The sequence below is a fragment of the Chiloscyllium plagiosum genome, unplaced genomic scaffold (genome assembly GCF_037043375.1).
Source record: "Chiloscyllium plagiosum isolate Xiang-an unplaced genomic scaffold, Cpla_swu_hap1 HiC_scaffold_28, whole genome shotgun sequence".
NCBI lineage: Eukaryota > Metazoa > Chordata > Chondrichthyes > Orectolobiformes > Hemiscylliidae > Chiloscyllium > Chiloscyllium plagiosum.
This window is the reverse complement of record NW_028270166.1, coordinates 41,317,513-41,343,419: the sequence shown is the minus strand read 5'-3', so window position 1 is coordinate 41,343,419 and position 25,907 is coordinate 41,317,513. Positions and strand designations below refer to the sequence as shown.

Sequence of the window (25,907 nt, the reverse complement as noted above, 5' to 3'; positions counted from 1 at the left end):
CTTAACAGACAAAGCACACCATTAAGAGGAACAAGAAATAATAACAGCTAGATCAGAAAATGATATATGTTAGAAATTACCAGTGCTATTGCTTAAACCTGCAGGGTGTCTCAGAATTTGTAGTTATTTAAGACCTTGCTTAAGCATTAAGGTTTGCATTTACAAGTTGTTGAAGTCCATGCACAATGTTATATTAATAATAGTCTATAATTAGTGGGTATTCAACAATACACATAGATGACAGATGATGCTGCCTATCACATGGATGTCAGGCCAGTATTTTATGACTCTTCGAGTGTGTACTACATAACAAATTGGTGAATGCCTCAATATTGAACTGATGATTACTTTTAATGACAAAAGAGCAAATATTTCACAGGATCATTAGTGTCAAATACTTATTATTCAATCTGAATTGTACACTGTGCTACTTTTACTATTGTCTGCACATAATCTCTCACTTGCTATCACCCAGCCTCTGACGGCATTAAGTAAAAATAGAAAAAAAATCTGAGGATGTTGTAAATTAGAAACAAAAATAGAAATTCTGAGGAATGGTCACTAGACCCGAAATGTTGATTCTGATTTCTCTGCACAATTGCTGCCAGATCTCCTGAGCTTTTCAAGCAATTTCTGTTTTTGTCTCTGACAGCACTAACCCTGCATGCCTTCTGCGCTGCCTATTCCCCACCTGCATTGACAGTAATACTTGTATCGCAACTTTCATCTCTGATACCTGCATCTGTAATATTCCAGAAGGAAAAGAGTCCACAATAGGATGGAAAGAGTCAAGATGGGTGTTGGGATATCCCAACATTCAGTCCTCAACCTTTATGAAGAGATGATCTTGATTCTGTCTGCCATGAGCAGCTGACCTTTTTGTTTGGTTGGTGAGGCTGGCATATGTCAAATGGCAATGTCTGTGAACGTGTTTGTGTGTTGGTGCCTATGGACCGTGCCTTGAGATGTTGGTGCCTGTTGTCCATGTGAAGGTCCTTTTGGAGCAAGCAGTGAGCTGAATTCACCAAATATTTGACCTCTGAACATTTTGGCTTGGTTGGCACGTTTGGTAAGATGGCAAGCTGAATATTAATGCAAATTGTAGTATTATTAAAGTGTTAAGCAAGCTATTACCCTGCCACCTTTAATTGGCAATTTGCCGCAGTCCAACAGGAAATTTGCCTAGCTGCTCAACAAAAGCATAAAAGTTGCTTCCAATGGTGAGTTAGACTTCAAAAAAGCACTGTAGATTCTGGAAATCACACACATAATCAGAAATTGTTGGAAAATTCAGCAGGTCTGGCAGTGTCTGTGGAGAAAAATTAGTTAATGTTTCAGATCCAAAGACCCTTCAGTAACCCTTCTGACCTTTCAAGCAATTTCTATTTCAGTTAGACATCCTTGGACTACTTGCATGATTCTACAACAAATCTCTCCAATGGCTCACACAATTCAGGTCCTGCAAGGTTCCACCCATGGTCAGAGAGGTCAAAGAGTGTAATGGGAAGAGATTACAGAAATTTTTCTTGAACAAGACTGCTACATATCTGGAACAATCTATCTCTGAATCACCAACTTTTCTTTTGTTGAAGTAGATAGTGTGAGATCCCATGGGTCTTACTAGAAAATAAAGTCACACAATATCATCATTTTGAAAAACGGCAATAAACGTTTACTGTATAAATATACAGCAGTAATATAATTGCACTGTGTACAACTTGTGTCTCTCTCAATTAATATACAGTAAATATAGCTAATAGACCATGACTGAACACCTCATAATGCACATCACATAAGCAATATGTTAAGCAAATGGTGAGTTATCAAATCTCATTTAAACTTCACGAGGGATCGCAGCTCTTCATTTTTGGCAGTCTGACTTTGACTTTGAAACACACACAACTTTGAATTTCTCTTCAGTGTTCTTTGATACCTTTGCAAGAGGCTCTGCCCCATTACTGAGCAGACTGATATAGCCACATAGCAACTCTTGAAACCACCTGCTCTATGAATGTTATCATTCATGGATTTCTGGTTTGCAGAGTGCAAAAGAGGCTTGTAAAGGACAGGATTTGTCATAACATGGTAGTAATGGAGAGTTGGAACATTAAAAATCACTACTATTTGAATTGAAAACTTTTAATTTTTATCAGTGTGTTTCCTGGATATCAAGTGGAGAAGTCCTTCCATGTACTTCAATACTGCAACTCTTGGGAAGGACTAATGTGGTGGAGAGCAAAGCAACTTGGGCAGGACTTGTACATTGCCAAATTTTGCTGGGTGTGTGTGAATGCAGTGGTGGGTGTTCCTTGTTCTTTAATATTAGCAAGTGTTTACCATCCACATCACACAAAAAATCCTACTCCATACTCTTCAAATAAATGCCAATGGACTCTTCCTCTTAGAAGTTGGAGGCTTACAAAATGAAATGCACTCCCTGACTGCATTGTAGATGCAGATTCAGTGATGATCTTTGAAAGAGAATTTAAAAAGATTATTGAAAGAGAAAAGAATTGCAGGGGTATGGGAAAGGAACCGGACGTGAAACTGACTGAACTTTTGTTTTGAAAGAGTCAATGCAAGTTCCACATGTTGAATTATCCTCTAACAAAATGAGGATTGCATTACAGGAACTCGTGTCATTTCCAAGAAACGTGGACTACTTTTGATAAGTTTTAGACGAAGAAACCCCAGCAAATCATTCTTCAAAATAAATGTTTTGATGGAGTAACTTTTAGTATTTGTGTTATGGGCCTACTAATCTTTGATTCATACAGCTGTTATTTAGATACTTAGCTGTGTTTCCATTGCTTTGTATCTCTCCATAACATTTTTGTCATTGTTTTAGCAACAAAATGCATTTCTGCTTATTTTGTATATTTATGATCTAGCTGGCTGCAAGGTGGAGAAGCTTTTGAATACACACAGGGCAATATACAGCATAGTAGACTAGCAGCCCAATAAGCAGGTTGTGGCAGGTAAAAATAGCTGGGTTTGCTTCATGGATTCTTAGTCAATAACTGAACTAAAAATAGAGTAAGTTTCTTGTAAAGGACATATGCAGTTCCTGAAATGCATTCCTCATTTTGTTATAGAATAATATAGCACAGGAAGAAGTCTACAACAAGTATTTTGTAGCTGTTGATGTTGAAGACCCATTATCACTAGTAATTGTGCAAAACTAGGTTATGTATCCAGTTTCGACTGTAATAAAAGTCTCCAGCTGGAAGGATGTTTGAAGAAAGTTTTGATCAAAATCTGCGCAGCAACGTCCAAATCTTCCCAAAATTGTGTACAGTTGGCAGTAACATGGGAGCCTTGCTCAGTGCGACCATCAGAATGGCTGACGTGAACAATTAATTTCTCATTAGAGCAAAAGGGAGCATTGGAACTTGAAGTTGAAACTTTTTCTTGAACCAGTATTTCCTGGCTTAAAAGTATGGAAGTTTTCCATTACCCACCAGTTTCAGCTCTGATCATGCACATTTTTCAGAAATGAAAAATTATTCGTTGATATTAGATGACTTTTGTTATGGAAAATGTTATCCAGTATCATAGAAAAATGCATCCTTGCATATATAATAGTTTACAGTGACGAATAAAGAGCATAGTTAATACTTTCTTCTTTAACACCAAGTATCTGCTGACCATGGATATTTTGTAAAATATGTGATATGTCCTTCTCTGCTCTCTTGCTGCTGGTGTTAATGAATTTAAAATAAATGGGCTAATTGCTGCATTAAAGAACGGTGGAATGTCACAAATGCTATCTTATCAACAACACAGAGGTGCTTGTTGCAAAGTGCATAACCCAACATATTTTTGCATGTGAATTAAGAAATATTTTCCTATATCGGAACAAGTAGTTGTGAAAATCATAGGATCATAGAATCCCTTCAGTATGGAAGCAGCTCCACACGAACTCTCTGAAGACTAACCCGCCCAGACCCATTCCCCTACTACTCTGTTTGCCCCAGAGTAATGCGTCTAACCTGCACATTCCTGAACAATATATGGGCAATTTTAATATGGCCAATTCACCTGACCTGCACATCTTTGGATTGTGGGAGGAAACCGGAGCATCTGGAGGAAACCCCACGTAGGCCCAGTGAGAATGTGCAAACTCCACATAAACAGTCGCCTGAGGAGGGTATTGAACCCGGGTCCCTGGTGCTGTGAGGCAACTGTGCTTACCACTGAGCCATCATTCTCTTCTTTGGATAGTTTCTAGGGTGGGAGAGCTCAAAACTAAAGGACATAGTTTTAAACTGAGGGGTAACGTTTTCACACAGGTTGGTGTGTATAGAACGACCTGCCAGTGGAAGTTGTTACAACGCGAAGGTTGAACCCCTCTGCTAATTAAATTCCAGAAAAGCTTGCCTTGCCATCTGCTAAAAGTGTAAGTGAGTGGAAAAAAAAACCCTGACTTCCACTGTTTAAAGAAAAAATAACAATTTATTTCCCTAACCCAACAGTGAACACTAAACAAAAACTATTAAAAATCCAATCCATGTTTTGTTTAACTAATCACTATCTGATTCAAAATGTGGCGCTGGAAGGGCACAGCAGGTCAGTCAGCATTCAAGGAGCAGGCAAGTGAACATTTAGAGTATAAGTCCTGATGAAGGGTTTTTTCAGCACCATGCTTTTTGCCTCTGGTGTCCAGCATCTGCAGTCCTCATTTTCTACTAATCACTATCTGATTCCAACCATATAAAATAACATAATTATTAAGCGTTACATTAACTTGATCCCTAAGTCCGTACAGTCTCTTATGCTGTCTTCCTTCCAGGTCATTGTCTTACCTTTCCTGTAAAAGCAGTAAAAGGTATCTTTTGATAGTGCCTTCTGAGACATTTGTTTTAAAAGAGCAAGGTGTTTATTTCTACAGATGGCAGTTGCTGTCCGGTTCAATGGCAATTGCTCTGCCTAATTTTCAAAATGCCCCCCCCTTTATACCACCAACATCGTACCTTCTCATTAGTCCGATGTTGTCAATACAGTAAATGCAAACTCAGTTTGCGTTTGGTATCCTGGGCATAAATTTAAATTAATTGTTTAAATTTGAATTGTTGTCAGAAACTCTGGTATCCATTTTAGTATGCACTTGTCACATGTATCTATTTTGGCACAGCCAACCTCTTAGTAGTTTTGTATACTGGCTGTACTTTAAATTCAGAAAACACTTTGTATATTAAAGTGACCATACACTCTTTGGACATTGTTACAAAGTGGTGGAAGTTGCTACAATTACAACATTTAAAAGACGTTTGGTTGGGTTTATGAGTAGGAAAGGTTGAGAGGGATATGGGCCAAATATGGGCAAATGGGACTAGATCAGATTGGGATGTCTAGTTGACATAGACGAGTTGCACCGAAGGGTGTGTTTCTGTGCTGTATGACTCTGATGGTATGGTTCTAAAACACTTCAGAACATCTTGAGGTCCTGAAATGTGCTATCTAAATGCAAGTTCTGTTTGACGTGTTTATTTGAGAGTCGTGGAAAAAAAGCTGATGTTCACTGGTAATCTGACCCAGCATTATTATGAACAACCTGGCACTGTCTGGATAGTACTCAGTTATGCCTCTGGACTGCTTCGTTGAATTTGTCCTTAATGCAAAATTTTTCATGCAGAGACAAGCCCAAGGGAGCTGTATTGAATTAATTAGATAACACAGTTGACAGCTTATTTTATTCACTTTCATTCTTTTAAATACATCTGGCACTGTTTTATTAGGTACAAGTTCAAGGTTTTCTGAGTTTCTCATTCACTGATGAGTGCAGAATGTTAATAATGAAGTTTTTAGTGTTTGGAAAGTGATTTTTAAAAAAAAACTTTGCAGCACGGAGAATGATTACATTATCTCTGCTAATCATTCATAATAGTGAGTTGCATTGTTGAGGACATTTAAACTGACTGTTAATAACATTAAGAGCATCCTCGGATGCTGCCTGAACTGTTGTGCTCTTCCAGCACCACTAATCCAGACAAGGGGTAGCCATTGTGACAGATGCAATTGAAAAGTTGCTAACACAATAGGAGGGAGAAAGCTATATAAAATTAACCAGGTAATGCAGAATTAACACCATTTTAGTTTCAAATAATTAGGTAATCGCTGAAAATATATTCTTTACACACTTTTTAAAATGGATCCCAAAATAATCTCAGTGAGTTTGTGTTTTGGCTGTGTGGTGGTACATAATAGATGCTACATTTGTATTGTCCTCTATCATGCTGTTAATTATATCTCCAGTGTTTTAAACAAAATGTTTCAAATTGATTTGTAGTGTTTGTCTGTACCATCAACATTCCACAAAGCACATTGAGCTTGACCAGCCAGACTGCACTTGATAGGGTTGTTTTCTGGAGGAATGTTAAGCAAGAAGACCGAAATCCACAATTTCTTCTCTGTTAATGGAAAGGTAAATTTTTTTTTAAAACAGGCAGATTTTTTTCAAATTAAAATTTCACTTGAAAGGATTTGAGACCATCCTTTTCTGAAAACCAGGAGTGACAACTTGTATGTGCACATACCCTGATATGGGGTAGATGCTACCAGATGAGCCAAGCTGCCACCTTGACTATCAATGATTTATTTGGAAGCCTTTGTCAGTTTTCACCAACTGGAGGAGCTCTATGTTCTTTGTTTGTGATGAAGCAAGGGTATTATGTAAGTTATGTTACTCAATGCATTAACTTATCAACATTGGAAAGAATCTGGAGAACTCGGGGAGCTGTGGCCTTATGACCTAACAGTTGGTTAGGTGTCCTAAAATGGTGTTGTCTGGGATTGGAATACCAGGAATATTAGAGAGATTTTGAGAATGTTGGAACATCTAGGAGAACTATGCAGGGAGACCATAGAAATTGGGAATATTACAGATTGTGCTCCTGTTGACAGGTATTGACTTTGTATAGTTCATATAGAAATTAACATTTAGTAATCTTTCAGAATATAAATCTTTTGAGAATTCAAACTGCAGTTTATTTAGTTTATCGTGGTAAAAGTAAAGCTTTCGCATCTTTGGAGGAGAGGAACTTGCTCTTCCATCCATCAACTCTTAATGGTGCACTGATCCCACAAGGGGAAAATATGCAAATTACACATGCTCAGGACATGCAAGATATTCTCTGCAATTATTTAGCTAAAGATATCTGCTCAAGCTGTGTCAGGGTAAGATCTTGAAACAAAAAACGAAAAAAAATGTTAAAAGTGAATGGAAAGTGTTGACCTAATGGTGTTATCACTGAATTGCTAATCCAGAGATACTGGTAATAACCAGGAGACTTGGGCTCGCATCTCACCACAGCAGATCATGGAATTGGAATTCAGTATATCCGTAAAAGTCTCAAGTGCAGGGAGTGCTGGCTGATTTATTGTACACTAGCTCCCTGGTTCTGTCACTGGGCTTACATAGTGAGGTGTGGTGAAAAACACAAGAGGCAGATGCTTCTGAGGCAAAGGAAACTCTGATTTTTATTGAAAATCAGTTCAATTTTGTTTGTTTTAATGTTACAGATCATAGGAAGTGAGACATATCTGCCAGCTCACTTCTACCCCAATTAATCCTTACAGTTCTGACTTGGTACTGTGGGTTTAAAACTATAGAGAGCTGTTGATTTCTGGGTGACGGGGCAAGGGGGAACAGAGAGAAGTTGCTAATCCCTTGGTCTTTTCCTGCTTCCCTTCCTTGGGAGTGTCCTGCACCGTCAATCCTGAAGCTCACCCTAACCTATCTATCTGAGCTGGGACAGAGGGTCTCGATGACCTTATGCTGATCCCTGTCGGTTTGGACGGTGGTGGATGTTGCTGGTGCTGGCACTGCCCTGGTCGGTATCTCTGATCTCCAATCAGAAATATGGAATAAATACTGGTCTAGCCAGCAATTCTCTTGGCCGGTGAATGAATAATTAAATGTTACTTAAAGAATTTAAGATTTACTTTGCTTCATTGAAAACATTGGTAATTTGATTGCAGAACAAAGGGCAATTCTTTTCAAAGTATTTTATGATTTGATTCTATTATTGTCAAACTAACAAGACTGCCTATGCAATAGCTTTTATATCATAAATGTTTTCATGGTTTTTCTATGATAAATATAGACATTGAACATAAACTTTGTGTCATATAAGCAATAATATATGTAATGTATTTTTAAACATATCTAAGACATGATGGCTCTGATTTAAAATGTGTTGCTGGAAAAGCGCAGCAGGTCAGGCAGCATCCAAGGAGCAGGAGAATCGACGTTTCAGGCATGAGCCCTTCAGGAATGAGGAAAGTGTGCCGAGCAGGCTAAGATAAAAGGTAGGGAGGAGGGACTTGGGGGAGGGGTGTTGGAAATGAGATAGGTGGAAGGAGGTTAAGGTGAGGGTGATAGGCCGGAGTGGGGGTGGGGGGCAGAGAGGTCAGGAAGAAGATTGCAGGTTAGGAAGGTGGTGCTGAGTTCGAGGGTTGGGACTGAGACAAGGTGGGGGGAGGGGAAATGAGGAAATTGGAGAAATCGGAGTTCATCCCTTGTGGTTGGAAGGTTCCTAGGCGGAAGATGAGGCGCTCTTCCTCCAGCGGTCATGTTGCTATGGTCTGGCGATGGAGTCGTCCAAGGACCTGCATGTCCTTGGTGGAGGGGGAGTTGAAGTGTTGAGCCACGGGGTGGTTGGGTTGGTTGGTCCAGGTGTCCCAGAGGTGTTCTCTGAAATGTTCCGCAAGTAGGCGGCCTGTCTCCCCAATATAGAGGAGGCCACATCGGGTGCAGCGGATGCAGTAAATGGTGTGTGTGGCAGGTGAATTTGTGGCGGATATGGAAGGATCCCTTAGGGCCTTGGAGGGAAGTAAGGGGGGAGGTGTGGGCGCAAATTTTGCATTTCTTGCGGTTGCAGGGGAAGGTGCCGGGAGTGGAGGTTGGAGTCACGGAGGGAGCGGTCTTTTCGGAACGCTGATGGGGGAGGGGAGGGAAATTATATCCCTGGTGGTGGGGTCCATTTGGAGGTGGCGACGGATAATGCGATGAATTTGGAGGTTGGTGGGGTGGTAGGTGAGTACCAGTGGGGTTCTGACTTGGTGTCGATTGTAGGGGCGGGGCTCAAGGCCGGACGAGCGGGAAGTGGTGGAGATGCGGTGGAGAACATCGTCAATCACGTCTGGGGGGAAGTTGCGGTCTTTGAAGGAGGAGGCCATCTGGGTTGTTCGGTATTGGAACTGGTTCCCCTGGGAGCAGATGCGGCGGAGACGAAGGAATTGGGAATATGGGATGGCGTTTTTACAGGGGCAGGGTGGGAGGAGGTGTAGTCTAGGTAGCTGTGGGAGTCGGTCGGTTTATAGTAAATGTCAGTGTTGATTCGGTCGCCTGAGATAGAAATGGAGAGGTCTAGGAAGGGGAGGGAGGAGTCTGAGACGGTCCAGGTAAATTTGACGTCGGGGTGGAAGGTGGATGAACTGTTCAACCTCCTCGTGGGAGCACAAGGCAGCGCCGATACAGTCATCGATGTAGCGGAGGAAAAGGTGGGGAGTGGTGCCAGTGTAGCTGCGGAAGATGTACTGTTCCACATATCTTACGAAGAGGCAGGCATAGCTGGGGCCCATGCGGGTGCCCATGGCGACTCCTTTGGTTTGGAAGATCAGAGCTGAAAATGTGTTGCTGGAAAAGCGCAGCAGGTCAGGCAGCATCCAAGGAGCAGGAGAATCGACGTTTCAAGCATGAGCCCTTCAAGCCCCCTCCCCCCTTACTTCCCTCCAAAGCCCCAAGGGATCCTTCCATATCCGCCACAAATTCACCTGCATCTCCACACACATCATTTACTGCACCCGATGTGGTCTCCTCTATATTGGGGAGACAGGCCACCTACTTGTGGAACGTTTAAGAGAACACCTTTGGGACACCTGGACCAACCAACCCAACCACCCCGTGGCTCAACACTTCAACTCCCCCTCCCACTCCACCAAGGACATGCAGGTCCTTGGACGACTCCATCGCCAGACCATAGCAACACGACGGCTGGAGGAAGAGCGCCTCATCTTCTGCCTAGGAACCCTCCAACCACAAGGGATGAACTCCGATTTCTCCAGTTTCCTCATTTCCCCCCCCCACCTTGTCTCAGTCCCAACCCTCGAACTCAGCACCACCTTCCTAACCTGCAATCTTCTTCCTGACCTCTCTGCCCCCCACCCCCACTCCGGCCTATCACCCTCACCTTAACCTCCTTCCACCTATCTCATTTCCAACACCCCTCCCCCAAGTCCCTCCTCACCTTTTATCTTAGCCTGCTGGACACACTTTCCTCATTCTTGAAGGGCTCATGCCTGAAACGTCGATTCTCCTGCTCCTTGGATGCTGCCTGACCTGCTGCGCTTTTCCAGCAACACATTTTCAGCTCTGATCTCCAGCATCTGCGGTCCTCACTTTCTCCTCGATGGCTCTGATCATCCATAATTTTGAGCCTGTGATATTGATGTGTGGATCTAATTCGCATAAAACTGTGGGAAGAGGGAATATATTCAAATTGACGTAGTTAACGATCAAAACTTTGTCATTCACTCATGGTGCCATTCTGTTTTTGATGCAGTGATTTCTCCAGAAAGATTGCTTTCTGTCATGTGTTAATTTAGAAATGGAATAGCTCAAGTGTCTTTGCTTGTTTTAAGTTGGATGCTTTTGTCAAGTAGTTTTACCATGCGCTGACCTTTAAATGTTGAAGAGGATCTGAAAATTGTAAGAAAAAAAGTTTGTCTTGGGATGAGGCCTTGAGGATGTAATAGTAGCTCCGAGGTACTAAGATGTTAGAGAATTGAGAGTTTGAGCCCCAGGAACATGGGTGTCAAAGGTGACTTGTGTGGGTCCCTGGCTTTTCACTGACCAAAATGGGAAAGGCACCAAACATAGTGAGAGACTTGTCAAGAAAATGCTGAGGGAAGCTTAGATTGCACAAACTTCCAAATAACCTGTCTGCAAGCAATTCACCAAGCAAAACTGTCCTATGTGGCAGATTCCTCCGATTGAAACGTGCAATGCAGTCATTTTAGAATTCGTTGACTGGAATGGGAGAAAGTCATCCTTGGTCCTGAGGAACTGCTCAAGAAAAAGAATCCAAACAAAAAGTTTTGTATACTTTGCTTTTCGAGGAGCCAACCCTAGTTTCACAAGTTGTCTCTGCTATCTGCTGTAGGTGATGGAAGATAGAATTAACGGAACAAATACTGGGAGCTTGGCAGTCTGACTCCTAGAATTCAAATAATATTTTACAAAGGGCAATAGTATGCTTCAACACTACATCTGTGTTGTAGTGTAATCCATGCCCACCTTACAACTATGGTTGATGCAGTAGTGATGCCAATGTACTAATCACTCCAGTCAAGCTTAGGTTTCTGTAGTCACTGGATTGATATAGACAAACAAATTTATTGATTGCATCTCTCAAAACGCTCTTGTTACATTTAGATGTCATTGCAATTCAGTAACTGAACTATTCATAATATTCTGCAAGGTATTTGCTGAACTTACAGGCAATTATCCTTTTTAGACAGCCTCTTTGTCTCATGAGCCAATCTTGATCTCATTTTCATCCAGTACCATTATTCACACCCAGTCAACGTTTGAAAGTTCTTGCCTAATACTGTCAAAATTAGCCTTCCTCACATTTAGATCTTCAACTTTAATATCTGGTCTATCCATTTCCATAAATATTTTAAAACTAATAGAATTTTGATCATTTGCCCCCAAGATTCTCCCTCACTGACACCTCAGTCACTTACACGGCCTTATTTCCCAAGGCGTGGTCAAGTTTTCCTCCTCTAATAGGTGCATTCACATATTGAATAAGATGTTTCTTTTTTCAGAACGCTTAACAAATTCTTCTCTGTCCAAGCCCTTCACGCTATGGTAGTCCCAGTCTTTGGAAAGTTAAAATCCCCCACCATTACTCCCCTATTATTCTTGCAGATAACTGAGATCTCCTTACAAACTTGATTCTCAATTTCCTGCTGACCGTTTAGGTTCTATAATGCAATCCCAATAAGGTGATCATCCCTTTCGTATTTCTCAATTCCACCCCAATAAATTCACTATGTACTCTCTGAAATATCCTACCCAGGTACAGCCGTAATGTTCGCACCAACCCCCCCCCCCCCCCCCCCCCCCCCCCCCCAAGTCCTTCCTTTCGCATCTATACCCTGGGGCATTAAGCTGTCAGTCCTGTCCATCCCTGAGCCATGTCTACATAATAACTGTCATATCCCAGATTCTTGGTTCCAGCCAAGCCCAGAGTTCATTTACCTAACCTGTCAGGCCTCTTACATTGGAAATAAATATATTTCAATTAATTAGTCCTACTTTGTTTTCTGCTTTGCTCCTGCTTGCCTTGACTGAGCTTGAAAACGACCTTTCCCGACTGCTTCCTCTTAGTTAGCTAATGCTTGATCCATGCCAATTGATTACCCAATATCTCTGCAAATGAAGCTACTTGCGCATGGCAAAAGCCTGTCTGTAGAGTCTTTTAACAGAGAAGGCTGTTGTGCTTCATCTGTATATAATTCTGGCTGACCAGGAAGCTGTCCTGCTCTTACCATATGCCATGGTTCACTCGAGCTTTTAGTTTGTATGGTAATGTTTTGTGTGACACTTCGTTGAATGTGTTTTGAAACTCCAAATTCCATATTAATTGAATCTCTTTATACGCTCACCCTGCTTGTTGCAACCCTAAAGAAGTTTAATAAATTTGTCAATGGCATCTTTTTCAGAAAATGGTGTTGACTTTGCTGGATTGTGTTGTGACTTTTAAAAAGTCCTGTTTGCTTTTGCCAAAATTGTGTGGTATTTGTCTCTGTAATGGCTGTTAATGCACTTTGCAAATCATAACATTTAAATACTGATGTGATAAAGTACTTGTATAAATTGAACCATTTCAGCAATATCTGTGTACAATGAAAACCAATATTTTTGGACTTCTGTATACTGTTCTGCAAAAGCTGTACACCTTGGCTGTTCTCCTTTTTTAAAAGACCTGTGTTTGTTCTTATTTTTACTGTTTACTGAATGATTTTAACTACCATGCATCTTGTATCTTCCCACAAATACTTTGCGGGGTGGTGGAGAAATGTTTCTGTTTCCCATCCTGTAGAAACTTGTTTTGAATTTGTTCCTTACCTACAGGGAGCCACATCAGTGTCACAAGGGTTAACAGCCCTATGGGGAATGTGGCAAGTCAGCTGCAGTAGCTAGTTGGGAATATTTAACTGAGGCAGTCATCACCAGCTGAGTATACAGGGCAAGGGAATATTTGTGAATTTTTTTTTAAAAATGCTAATATGGTGTGTGTGATTCATTTATTTGAAACTAACTTACCAGTCTGTCTAAAGAGTAGCCTTTTTTTTTAAGCTGATAAATATTTTTAACCTGATCCTAAATTTGAAGATTTTATATTTCTTTAATTAAATTGCAGTTCAGCTATATAACATTTTATCATTCCTGTCTTCAGGAAGCTCACCTGTTACAGCTGCATGTTTTTGAATTATTGCTTTATTTCTATCTTTGTACGGTTGTCTTAAATACTTAGCACTTCTCCATCACGCATTATTGGCAATCCTTTGATCTGTTTCTGTCTCACCCAGAACACTAATAACGGTCACTAATTATATATTACATGATCTTGATTTTCTGCTATTCTTCATTCTCCTAAATGTTTCAGTATCCTCCCAGCATCATTTACTATTTCATTCTTCTCCACATCTTTCTTCAATGTACCACCTGAGAGGCATTTCTATCCTAATTCTGGTCGTACCTACTGGAGTGTACGTACATGCTTTCTTTAGTGGCATATCTGTGAGATTTATCATTCAACTAAATAAGGATGTAGCTTGGAACTTTATACGTTCAAACGTTCAACTGCACACTGTGCTTTTGTCACACTTGTTCCATCATCAGGATCTCAATTTCTTCTCTCACAAACATGGTTCATCTTTGCCCACCACCACCTTCATATGAACCTCACCCTTACTTTCATGCACCCTCTACTATCTTCACTTATCAGAAGTTGTAACCCCTGTTACCTTTATTTTGACATTTGAGTTCTTCAATCCACATAAGACACAACTTGGCGGCAAGGTGACGCAGTGGTTAGCACTGCTGCCTCTCATCACCAGGGACCTGGGTTCGATTCGCTCTTGCTAATTTAATTTCCACGACATGGAGTTTGCACATTCTCCCTGTGTCTGTGTGGGTTTCCTCTGGGTGCTCTGGTTTCCTCCCACAGTCCAAAGATGTGCAGGTTGGGTGAATTGGCCAAGCTAAATTGCCCAGTGTTCAGAGATGTGTAGGTTAAGTGCATTAGTCTGGGGTAAATAGGGTAGCGGGATGAGTCTTGGTGGGTTACTTTTTGGAAGGTTGGTGTGGACTTGTTGGGCCGAAGGGCCTGTTTCCATACTGCAGGGATTCTAAGTTCTATTCTAAAATGCAACAACATTTATTAGCTGCTGAATTCCTCTGATCTCAGAATTTGCACGCTTTATACTTCCACACTGTCCTTGGTCTTTAAGCCAATAGCATGAATGACATTGGATATTCAAGTTACTTTGTTTTTTTGCTTTACTGCCCATCAGCATTTTCCCCCTCAATCCAAGACCATATACAGTTTTTGACCTAGTTTTTGAAAAGTATGATTATTAAGCCTTTTTTATGTAATCGACCCCTGCACTCCGCACAAAAGTCACTCCATTGTAATCTCTTACTTTCACAATATGTTTTCTCATCATCAATTCATTAACCAGAGGAAGTGATCTTTCACTCATTTCCTACTCGACCTCTGGTAGAATCTCCTTTAGTATTTTTTTTGCTTGAGTAATTGCTGTTCTTTGCAGTACTTTTTAAACATTTTGACCAAATCAAATAACTTTTTTAATAAAAACTGAATCTTTGCTGTTTAGTGTATCTATGCCCCAAATGATTTTAAAAAGCTCCATCATCTCTCAACCTCCGATGGACCAGTGAAAAAAGTCCCAGTTTCTCTAGCTTCTCATCATAAGTCAAACCCTCCAGTACAGGCAGCATTCTTATAAATCTTTTCTATACCCTCTCCTATTTTGCAATTTCCTTCCTATAGCAGAGTGACTAGAATTGTATACAGTATTCTAGGTTTGGCCTCATTGACTTGTCGTGTACAACCTCAACATGATGTCCCAACTCCTATACTCAAATATCTGACCAATAAAGGCAAAACTCGATCAAGTTCATGAGACATGATTTCCCACGAATAAAGTCATGTTGACTATTGCTAATCAGTCCTTGTCTTTCCAAATACATGTAAATCCTGTCCCTCCGAGTTCCCTCCAGCAACTTGCCCACTCCACCCATGTCAGGCTCACCAGTCTATAGTTCTCTCGTGTTTCTTTACCACCTTAAATAGTGACACCACTTTAACCAACCTCCTGTCTTCTGGTATCTGGCCTGTTACTATCAGTGGACCCAGCAATGACTTCCAATAGCTTCCCACAGAATTCTGGGATACACCTGATCAGGTCCTGGGGATTTATCCACCTTTACGTGTTTTAAAACATCCAGCACCACCATCTCTGTAATATGGACATTTTTCAAGATGTCACCATCTATTTCCACGCATTCCGCATCTTCCATCGCCACCTCCATGGTAAAGACTGATGCAAAACACTTATTTTGAATCTTCCTCATCTAATGAAGAGGATTGATCAGGGAAGAGTAGTTGATGTGATCTATATTGACTTAAGTAAAACGTTCAAGGTTTGTCGTGGTAGACTGGTTAGCAAAGTTAGATCACATTGGAATACTGGGAGAACGAGCCGATTGGATACAGAACTGATTCGAAGATAGAGGATGGTGGTAGAGGGTAGCTTTTCAGACTAGAGGTCTGTGATTAGTTGTGTGCCACAAGGATCAGTGCTGTGTTCACTGCTTTTTGTCATTTATGTAAATGTTTTGGATGTGAGCATAGGAGGTATGGTTAGAAAGTTTGTTGATAACACCAAAGTTAGAGATGTGGTAGACAGTGAAGGGCACTTCAGTGCAGCAGGATCTTGAACAGATGAACCAATGGGATGAGGAGTGGCAGATGGAGTTTAATTTAGATAAATTTGAGGTACTGCATTTTGGAAAGGCAAATGAGGGCAGGACTTAGACTTCATGGTACGTTCCTAGGGAGTGTTGCTGAACAAAGAAACCTTGGAATGCAGGTTCATTGTTCCTTGAAAATGGAGTACAGGTAGAAAGGGTAGTTAAGGTGGTGTTTGGTATGTTTCCTTTATTGGTCAGAGCATTGAGTATTGGAGTTGGGAGGTCATGTTGCGGTTGAACAGGACATTGGTTAGGCCACTTTTGGAATATTGTGTGCAATTCTGGTTTCCCTTCTATAGGAAGGATGTTGTGAAACTTGAAAGGATTCAGAAAAGATTTACAAAGATATTACCAGCGTTGGAGGGTTTGAGATGTAGGGAGAGGCTGAATAGGTCCGGGTTATTTTCCCTGGAGCACCGAAGGCTGACAGATAACCTTGTAGAGGTTTGTAAAATCATGAGGGACATGGATAGGGGAAATAGACAAGGCCTTTTCCCTGGGGTGGGAGAGTCCAGAACTAGAGGGCATAGATTTAAGGTGAGAGGAATGATTTTTTTCACGCAAAGGGTGGTATGCATATGGAATGAATTGCTAGAGGAAGTGGTGGAGGCTGGTACAATTACAGCACTTAAAAGGCATCTGGATGGGTACATGAATAGGAAGGGTTGAGAGGGATATGTGCCAAGTGCTGGCAAATGGGACTATATTAATTCAGGATATCTGGTTGGCATGGGCTATTTCCCTGCTGTACATCTGTCTCTTAAGTGTGCTAAATGCCGCATTAACAATTCTGTCTCCCTGTATTGCAACTATGTACCTGAACCTGTAGGTCTGTTAGTTTGACAACACTCCCCAGGGCCCTACTATTAACTGTTAACTGTGCAAGTTCTGCCTTTTTTTCTGTCTTACTAAAATGTAACACCTCTTATTTATATAAATTAAATTCCACCTGCCACTCCTTGGCGTATTGGCCCATCTGATCAAGGTCCAGTTGTACTCCTGAGATAACCTTCACTGTCCAGTGCATCATCACCTATGTCTGTCATTCTAAAAACTTACTAACCATGTTTACTGTATTTTCATCCAAATCATTTATATAAATGTCAAACAACAGTGAGCCCAGCACCAATCCCTGCAGAATACTGTTGGTCACGGACCTCCAGTCTGAAAAAATGTCTATTAACTGTTAAAGTACCCCTAACCAAATAAACATTTGTACTGGTTCTATTACTTCTTTTGAGCATTTCCCCATTCAATTCTCATTTAAACATCAAGTATGCTTTTTTTAAACTAAAATAACACAGTTAAGTCAGATCTTTTACTTGCCCTTTTCCCTGGCATTTTGTTTCTGTTGTCTGTATGGTCTGGCTGTAAATTACACCCAAATACTGCGTTCTTACAATTGAATCTATATTGATGCACTGAGCTAAAGGTTAGATGTCGAGTAGTGTGACCTTTTTTAAAAGTGGTTCAATTTGATAACTTTTTTTAGACCATTTGACAATAAAACACAAATGTTGTTTAAAATATTCTTATTATGTATCTTATTTCTTCAAAGTTTATTAAATTCTACACCATATGGATCAATTAATCATGGGATCAATTCCAGGCTTCATTTGGTTATTTTTTTTGGAAGCTTGATTCTATCGGGCCAGAATGTACAAATTGAATGAAAATGGCACCTCACTGCCTGGCTCCTCATTCAAATAGTGTACGTTGAAGAGCATGACTTTCGTGTGCTTTGCATACTCATTACAGATTTGGTTATACCACGGCAAGTTATTGTTTCTGCAATTTAGTGAAAAAACCTTTTTAAACAGCTTGATAAATTTGATTTGTTGTTCTCACAGGTTCCATATGTTCAGTAGCAGTCAGTGCACTGTTTTGTATCTCAAGTTACAGCAAGTCCCCGTAACCAAAATGGGCGATGTTAAGTCTAATGAATTGCAGTTACTGTTTATTCACCAGATTATGACAGATTTATTTTTCCTAACATTATTTTAAATTTGATCAATTTCTTATCATGAAATAGACAAACTACATTCTAGATTTTGAAAGTTAGGATTTCTGAGCCAAATAGGTTATTCACCATGTAAAACAGAGCATCATGTTAAAAATTCCGAGAGCCCCAAGTTTAATGGTTTTTAACAGTGTGAATGGGATGTTAAAATGTTCAATTTTATGTCAAATGTTTATTGTACCATGTAAGTTGTATCTGCAAAGACTGCAGCAGACTGTACACTCTGGATGCACAAGCTATCTGTGGCAGTAACTTCTTGATTTCTGCTTTTAGCTGCGTGTGAATGCCCAAAGTTGCTGTCAGCTTTGCACAGCCATGCTGATCAATGCTAAACTTTGCTGTCAGTGGAACCACAAATTCCTTTTCATAGTGTTGATGCGATAAGTTGAAAATTTTTCTTAGTTGACAATTTTGCGCAACCTCTATTTGTGATTTAAAATAAAAACATCCTTTCTGGGCTTAATAAATTAACTCCAGATATGTGGTACTGAAGCTTTGAATTCCAGCTCCATTCTGACTGATGCAGTAGAAAACATGATTCAAATTAAAAATTTAGTTCAGGTCAGCAGTGGTGCATTTTTCTGTTAGCTGTAATATCTGCCACCAACTCACGTTCCTTTCCAGTAATGGAATCGATCGGGATTTTAAATGTGATTGAATGTTACGATTATGTGGCATTAAGTTGAAAGCCAACATTTTCTGTTGTTACTATGAGGGACATTGATGAACCAGATGTGAATGTTATTGTACAAAAACCGAAAGAACTGATGCTGTAAATCACAAACAAAACAAAAATTGCTGGAAAAGATCAGCATCTGTGGAGAGAAATCAGAGTTAACATTTCGGGTCAAGTGATCCTTCCTCAGAATTCCCCCTTCCTGAGTTCTGAGGAAGGGTCTCGTGCCACAAAATGCTAACTCTGAGCTTTTCTAGCAAATTCTGCCTGTCTGTGAAAATTATTGTGTTTGATAATCTAGCATTTTAACTGAACAGATAACTGTTATAAAACATGAGACAGGAGCAGGAGTACACAGTGTAGCCTGACATGCCTTTTTCCTCTTGTGAATGAGTGAGTACACATTGAGAAAACAAAGAATGATTCTTAGCTGGTGTTGGTAGAGAAGATAGTGAATGGTGCCCCACCCCCCCACCAGTTAGAGTGATAAATATTGTCTTGGTAACAGTACTCACCTGGGGTAGTGTGTACAATCTTAGCCTCCTTATCTAAGGAAGTACATGTAAACCATCGAGGGAATGCAATAGAGATTCACCAACCTGGATTGGTTGGATTGTGTTCTGAGGAAAGATTGAGGAGACTGTCTGTATTCACTAGTCATGATTCGGAGATGCCGGTGTTGGACTGGGGTGTACCAAGTTTAAAAATCACACAACACCAGGTTATAGTCCAACAGGTATAATTGGAAGCACACTAGCTTTCGGAGCGACGCTCCTTCATCATGTGATTGTGGAGGGCTCGATCGTAACAGAATTTATAGCAAAAATTTGCAGTGTGATGTAACTGAAATTATACATTGAAGAAATTATACAATCAATTCTTCAGTGTATAATTTCAGTTACATCACACTGCAAATTTTTGCTATAAATTCTGTGTTACGATCGAGCCCTCCACAATCACCTGATGAAGGAGCGTCGCTCCGAAAGCTAGTGTGCTTCCAATTAAACCTGTTGGACTATAACCTGGTGTTGTGATTTTTAACTCTGTATTCACTAGAGTCTCAAAGAATGAAGGGTGATGTCATTGATGCTGAAAACATATTTGCAGGGAGTGAAACAGTTGACGTAGAGGAGATATTTTCCCTGCTTCAAACTAAGAAAACATGTCAAGGCAAGTAGACCATTTAAGATTCTGATGAAGGTATGGTGTATCTTTGGAGTTCTCTCTACCCCAGAGACCTGTCAACAATCAATCATTAAGCATGTTCAAGATGCACATCTATAGATTTGTGGAGACTACTGATACCATTGGATGTAGCAATAGTGTGGGAGAGTGGCACTGAGGTTGATGATCAACCATGATGTAACTTAAGGGTAGAATAAGCTTGATAGGATGAATGGCCTACTCATGTTCTTCTGTTTCTAATAACGTCAGGAGGAGGGGGAAAAACATTTGAGAGAAAGGAAGGAACATTGGCATTGTTGTATATTATTGCATCTGAGATGAAATAGCAGAATGCAAATGACTAGCCTTCAGAAAGAAAACTGATTATACTGGAGCTATGTAGTTAGATATTATAGTGTAATGAATTGGCAAAAATATGATCCATTCTTTTGTTTTTGTTTTTCTTTTTTGCAGGCTTCTTCCCAGGCAGTTCTCAAGGATGTGATGCATTTCTTCGGCACAAAATGACTCTTATATCGCCTTCCATACTGAAGAAGTACAGCATTCCCTTTGATAGGGTAGGTTATTTGTGGTGTTAGGCGAGACTTAGCATCCCAGGCAACTGTTGTTACTTCGATTATATCAGTATGCAGATACTGATGTATAACATATATGTTATATATGTAATATATAAGCAGAAAACAAATGCCATATTAATGTTTTTGTGAGATGTAGCACAATTGATGTCATTTAATATGGTTGAGTTACTGTATAAGAGAAGTACTTTGTTTCTGTGAAAGTTTGATTCGTAACATATTTAATAGATTTTTGTAAGTAGAACAATGTAATGAAGAAAATGATTCAGTTGTCAGAGACATTTCAATTTATAACCTTAAAATATATCAGGAAAGTGGATATATTTAGCTCCATTGTTAAAGTTAACAAGACAATATCCAAATATTTCTGCCATAGAAGCATCAGGCGACTAGGGGCTTGTTCATAAAAGACACATTAGCACAACCAGCAACGTAAATTCTGGTAAACCAAGGATCCCCAAATTGAATTTAGTCAATCTTTCATAGAATGTACGAAAGCTCATGATGTATTATTTTGTAGAATGTCTGTCTGTTTTCTGAAAGTTGTCCAATTCAGTTAGGTCTCAAGTAATTAAAATATTTTGTTTTGTTAATTCCATCCAAGAACTCTAATAGAAGGCCTGAAGCTTTGTCATTGATGGCATTTAGCTCACAAATTACTTTCCTTATGAATTTACTTCTAGCAGGACACATCAACACCAAGGCCATATCTTGTTTTTTTTTATTCATTCATTCATGAGATGGGTTTTATGGCTGGGCCAGCATTTACTGCCATTCCAGATTGACTTTGAGACAGTGCTGGTGAGCTGCCTCCTTGAGCTACTGCAGTCTATCTGTGTAGATAGAGCCACCATGCAGTTTCAGGAGAAGTTCCAGAATTTTGCAGCACTGAAAAAGGTGATATCTTTCCAAATCAGGATGGTTTGTGGCTTTGAGGGGAGCTTGCAGATGCTGGTTGTTCCCATGTATCTGCTGCCCTTGTTCTTCTAGATGGCAATGGTCATGGGTTTGGAAGCTGCTGTCTAAGGAGCAGTGTTTTGCCATTTTCCTCCCACTTTCTGACCTTACGATGCAAGAAAGCTCGTTGATGAAGCAGCTGAAGGTGTTTGGGCCTGAGGAACCCCTGCAGAGATGTCCCGGAGCTGAGATGACTGACCTCCAACAAATACAACCATCTTCCTTTGTGCCAGATATGACTCCATTCCACCTGCCCTGAATTCACATTGACTCTCTTTTGGCAGGGGCTCATTGAGCATTTGGTCAAGTCAAATGTGGCATTGATATCAAGGGCAGGCGCACGAACCCCTCCTTCAGCTTTTTTTTTTACTCATTCTTGGGATCGAGGGCGTTGTTGGATAACCAGCGTTTATTGCACATCCCAGCAGCGAGTTAAGAGTCTGCAATATTGCTGTGGAGTCACATGTAGGCCAGACCAGGTAAGGAAGGACATTAGTGAACCAGATGGGTCTTCCAACAATCGACAATGGATTCTTGGTCATCACAGACTCTTGATTCAAGATATTTATTGAATTCAAATTCCACCATCTGCAGAAGCAGGATTCGAACCCAGGTCCCCAGAACATTACTTGGGTCTCTGGGTTAAGAGGCCAGCAAGAAAACCACTAAACCATTGCCTCCCCCTAAGCTTCTTTTGAGGTCAGCAGTTGAATGGCCTGATGGAATCCAAACTGAACATCCTGAGCAGATAATTGCTGAGCAAGTACCATTGATAGTTCTGCTAATGACATTTTTCGCCGTTTTACTGATGATTGAGTATAGACTGATAGGGCTGTAATCGACCAGATTATATTTATACTGCATTTTATGCACAGGATTATTAGACAATTTTCCATGTCAAGTAGATGCTAATATTGCAGCTGAACTGGAGCATCTTGGCTTGGCGTACAGCAGATTCTGGAGCACAAGTGTTCAATACCAATACTGGAATCTTGTCAGTGTCCATGGCCTTGTCAGTGTCCATGGCCTTGTCAGTGTCCATGGCCTTGTCAGTGTCCATGGCCTTGTCAGTGTCCATGGCCTTGTCAGTGTCCATGGCCTTGTCAGTGTCCATGGCCTTGTCAGTGTCCATGGCCTTGTCAGTGTCCATGGCCTTGTCAGTGTCCATGGCCTTGTCAGTGTCCATGGCCTTGTCAGTGTCCATGGCCTTGTCAGTGTCCATGGCCTTGTCAGTGTCCATGGCCTTGTCAGTGTCCATGGCCTTGTCAGTGTCCATGGCCTTGTCAGTGTCCATGGCCTTGTCAGTGTCCATGGCCTTGTCAGTGTCCATGGCCTTGTCAGTGTCCATGGCCTTGTCAGTGTCCATGGCCTTGTCAGTGTCCATGGCCTTGTCAGTGTCCATGGCCTTGTCAGTGTCCATGGCCTTGTCAGTGTCCATGGCCTTGTCAGTGTCCATGGCCTTGTCAGTGTCCATGGCCTTGTCAGTGTCCATGGCCTTGTCAGTGTCCATGGCCTTGTCAGTGTCCATGGCCTTGTCAGTGTCCATGGCCTTGTCAGTGTCCATGGCCTTGTCAGTGTCCATGGCCTTGTCAGTGTCCATGGCCTTGTCAGTGTCCATGGCCTTGTCAGTGTCCATGGCCTTGTCAGTGTCCATGGCCTTGTCAGTGTCCATGGCCTTGTCAGTGTCCATGGCCTTGTCAGTGTCCATGGCCTTGTCAGTGTCCATGGCCTTGTCAGTGTCCATGGCCTTGTCAGTGTCCATGGCCTTGTCAGTGTCCATGGCCTTGTCAGTGTCCATGGCCTTGTCAGTGTCCATGGCCTTGTCAGTGTCCATGGCCTTGTCAGTGTCCATGGCCTTGTCAGTGTCCATGGCCTTGTCAGTGTCCATGGCCTTGTCAGTGTCCATGGCCTTGTCAGTGTCCATGGCCTTGTCAGTGTCCATGGCCTTGTCAGTGTCCATGGCCTTGTCAGTGTCCATGGCCTTGTCAGTGTCCATGGCCTTGTCAGTGTCCATGGCCTTGTCAGTGTCCATGGCCTTGTCAGTGTCCATGGCCTTGTCAGTGTCCATGGCCTTGTCAGTGTCCATGGCCTTGTCAGTGTCCATGGCCTTGTCAGTGTCCATGGCCTTGTCAGTGTCCATGGCCTTGTCAGTGTCCATGGCCTTGTCAGTGTCCATGGCCTTGTCAGTGTCCATGGCCTTGTCAGTGTCCATGGCCTTGTCAGTGTCCATGGCCTTGTCAGTGTCCATGGCCTTGTCAGTGTCCATGGCCTTGTCAGTGTCCATGGCCTTGTCAGTGTCCATGGCCTTGTCAGTGTCCATGGCCTTGTCAGTGTCCATGGCCTTGTCAGTGTCCATGGCCTTGTCAGTGTCCATGGCCTTGTCAGTGTCCATGGCCTTGTCAGTGTCCATGGCCTTGTCAGTGTCCATGGCCTTGTCAGTGTCCATGGCCTTGTCAGTGTCCATGGCCTTGTCAGTGTCCATGGCCTTGTCAGTGTCCATGGCCTTGTCAGTGTCCATGGCCTTGTCAGTGTCCATGGCCTTGTCAGTGTCCATGGCCTTGTCAGTGTCCATGGCCTTGTCAGTGTCCATGGCCTTGTCAGTGTCAGTGTCCATGGCCTCCAAATGGTTTTTGGTAATGTATGGAGTGGTCTGAATTGGCTGAGGACTGGTATCTGTGATGCTGGGGATCGCTGGAGGACTCCAAGATGGATCATGTACTGGGCACTTCTAGCTGAAAACTGTTGCAAATACTTCATTAATGGAGAAATTTTTGTCTTTTGACCATGTCACTAAGCACTCAATCTCTTTCCTGTACTCTGTCTCATTGTTGTTTGAGACCAGACCTACAACGGTGGTGGTGTTAGCAAACTTGAAGTTGGGCTGGAATTTGGCCATCGCCGCGTGTGTATAAGGAATACAGTAGGGGGTTCAGCGTGCTATCTTGCAGGACACTGGTTTTTGAGGATTATGTGGAGGAGATGTTCTCGCCTTTTCTTACCAATAGTGGTCTGTGGGTCAAAATGATGAGGATCCATTTAGAGAAGGAGGAGAGAGACCTAGATCTGAGTTTGGAGATGAGTTTGTTTGGAAATATGATGTTGGTGGGGGTATCTATAATTAATAAGTAGGAACTTGATGTAGGTATCCTTCTTATCCAGATGTTTCAGAGATTAGTTACGGCCAGGGAGATGGCAGCTGCCGTGAACCTTTTGCATCATAAGACAAATTGCAAAGGAGTAAGGCAACCTAGATAGCTGGAGTTGATGTGAGCCATGACTAACCTCTCGAATCACTCCATAATAATGGAAGTCAGAGCCATGGGGCAGTAGTCACTGAGGCATGCTGCATGTTTTTTCCTTTGCACTGGGATAATGGTGGCCATCTTGAAGCAGGTGGGGACTTCAGATTGAAGTGTGGAGAGATTAAAGATGTCAGTGAATATTGTTGCCAGCTGATCCGTACAGAATCTGAGTGCACGGCTGGGTACTGAATCCAGGACAGAAGCTTTCTGTGGGTTCGCTTTCAAGTAGGCTGATCTGATGTCTGCAGCAGTGACTGTGGTTAGAAGTACATCTGAGAATTTTGGGACAGGTGATATCGTTTCACTGACTTTTTGTTTCATGCTAGTGTAGAATGCATTGAGCTCATTGAGTAGGGATGTATTGTTGCCTGTAATTCTGTTTGACTTCATGTTGTAGCTGTTCTGTCATGTATGCTTTACCACAAGTGACAGGTGTCCGTGTGGTTAGTCTGGGTCTGAAACTTAGTTTGATATTGCCTTTTGGCACATCTGATGGCTGTGTGAAGGTTGTACCTGGATTTCCTGTGTAGGTCAGGGTTGCCTGACTTGAATGCCTCAGAGCTGGAAATGTGTTGCTGGAAAAGCGCAGCAGGTCAGGCAGCATCCAGGGAACAGGAGAATCAACGTTTCGGGCATAAGCCCTTCTTCAGGAATGAGGAAAGTTTGTCCAGCAGGCTAAGATAAAAGGTAGGGAGGAGGGACTTGGGGGAGGGGCGTCGGAAATGTGATAGGTGGAAAGAGGTCAAGGTGAGGGTGATAGGTCAGACTGGGGTGGGGGCGGAGAGTTCGGGAAGAAGATTGCAGGTTAGGAAGGCGGTGCTGAATTCGATGGATTTGACTGAGACAGGGTGGGGGGAGGGGAAATGAGGAAACTGGTGAAATCTGAGTTCATCCCTTGTGGTTGGAGGGTTCCTAGGCGGAAGATGAGGCGTTCTTCCTCCAACCGTCATTTTGTTGTGGTCTGACGATGGAGGAGTCCAAAGACCTGCATATCTCTTGGTGGAGTGGGAGGGGGAATTGAAATGTTGAGCCACAGGGTGGTTGGGTTGTTTGGTTCGGGTGTCCCAGAGGTGTTCTCTGAAACGCTCCGCAAGTAGCCGGCCTGTCTCCCCAATAT

General features: G+C 41.8%; 1 protein-coding gene across 3 annotated transcripts in view; it reads left to right on the top strand.

Annotated features, from left to right (window-relative positions):
• Window positions 1-25,907, top strand: part of kdm4b (lysine (K)-specific demethylase 4B) — a 479,386-nt gene that overhangs the window by 165,005 nt on the left and 288,474 nt on the right. For all 3 annotated transcript variants that reach the window (XM_043720917.2, XM_043720921.2, XM_043720920.2), the window contains one exon: window positions 20,410-20,513. In XM_043720917.2, coding sequence (XP_043576852.2) covers window positions 20,410-20,513 — 104 coding nt within the window. The remainder of the gene's footprint in view (window positions 1-20,409; window positions 20,514-25,907) is intronic.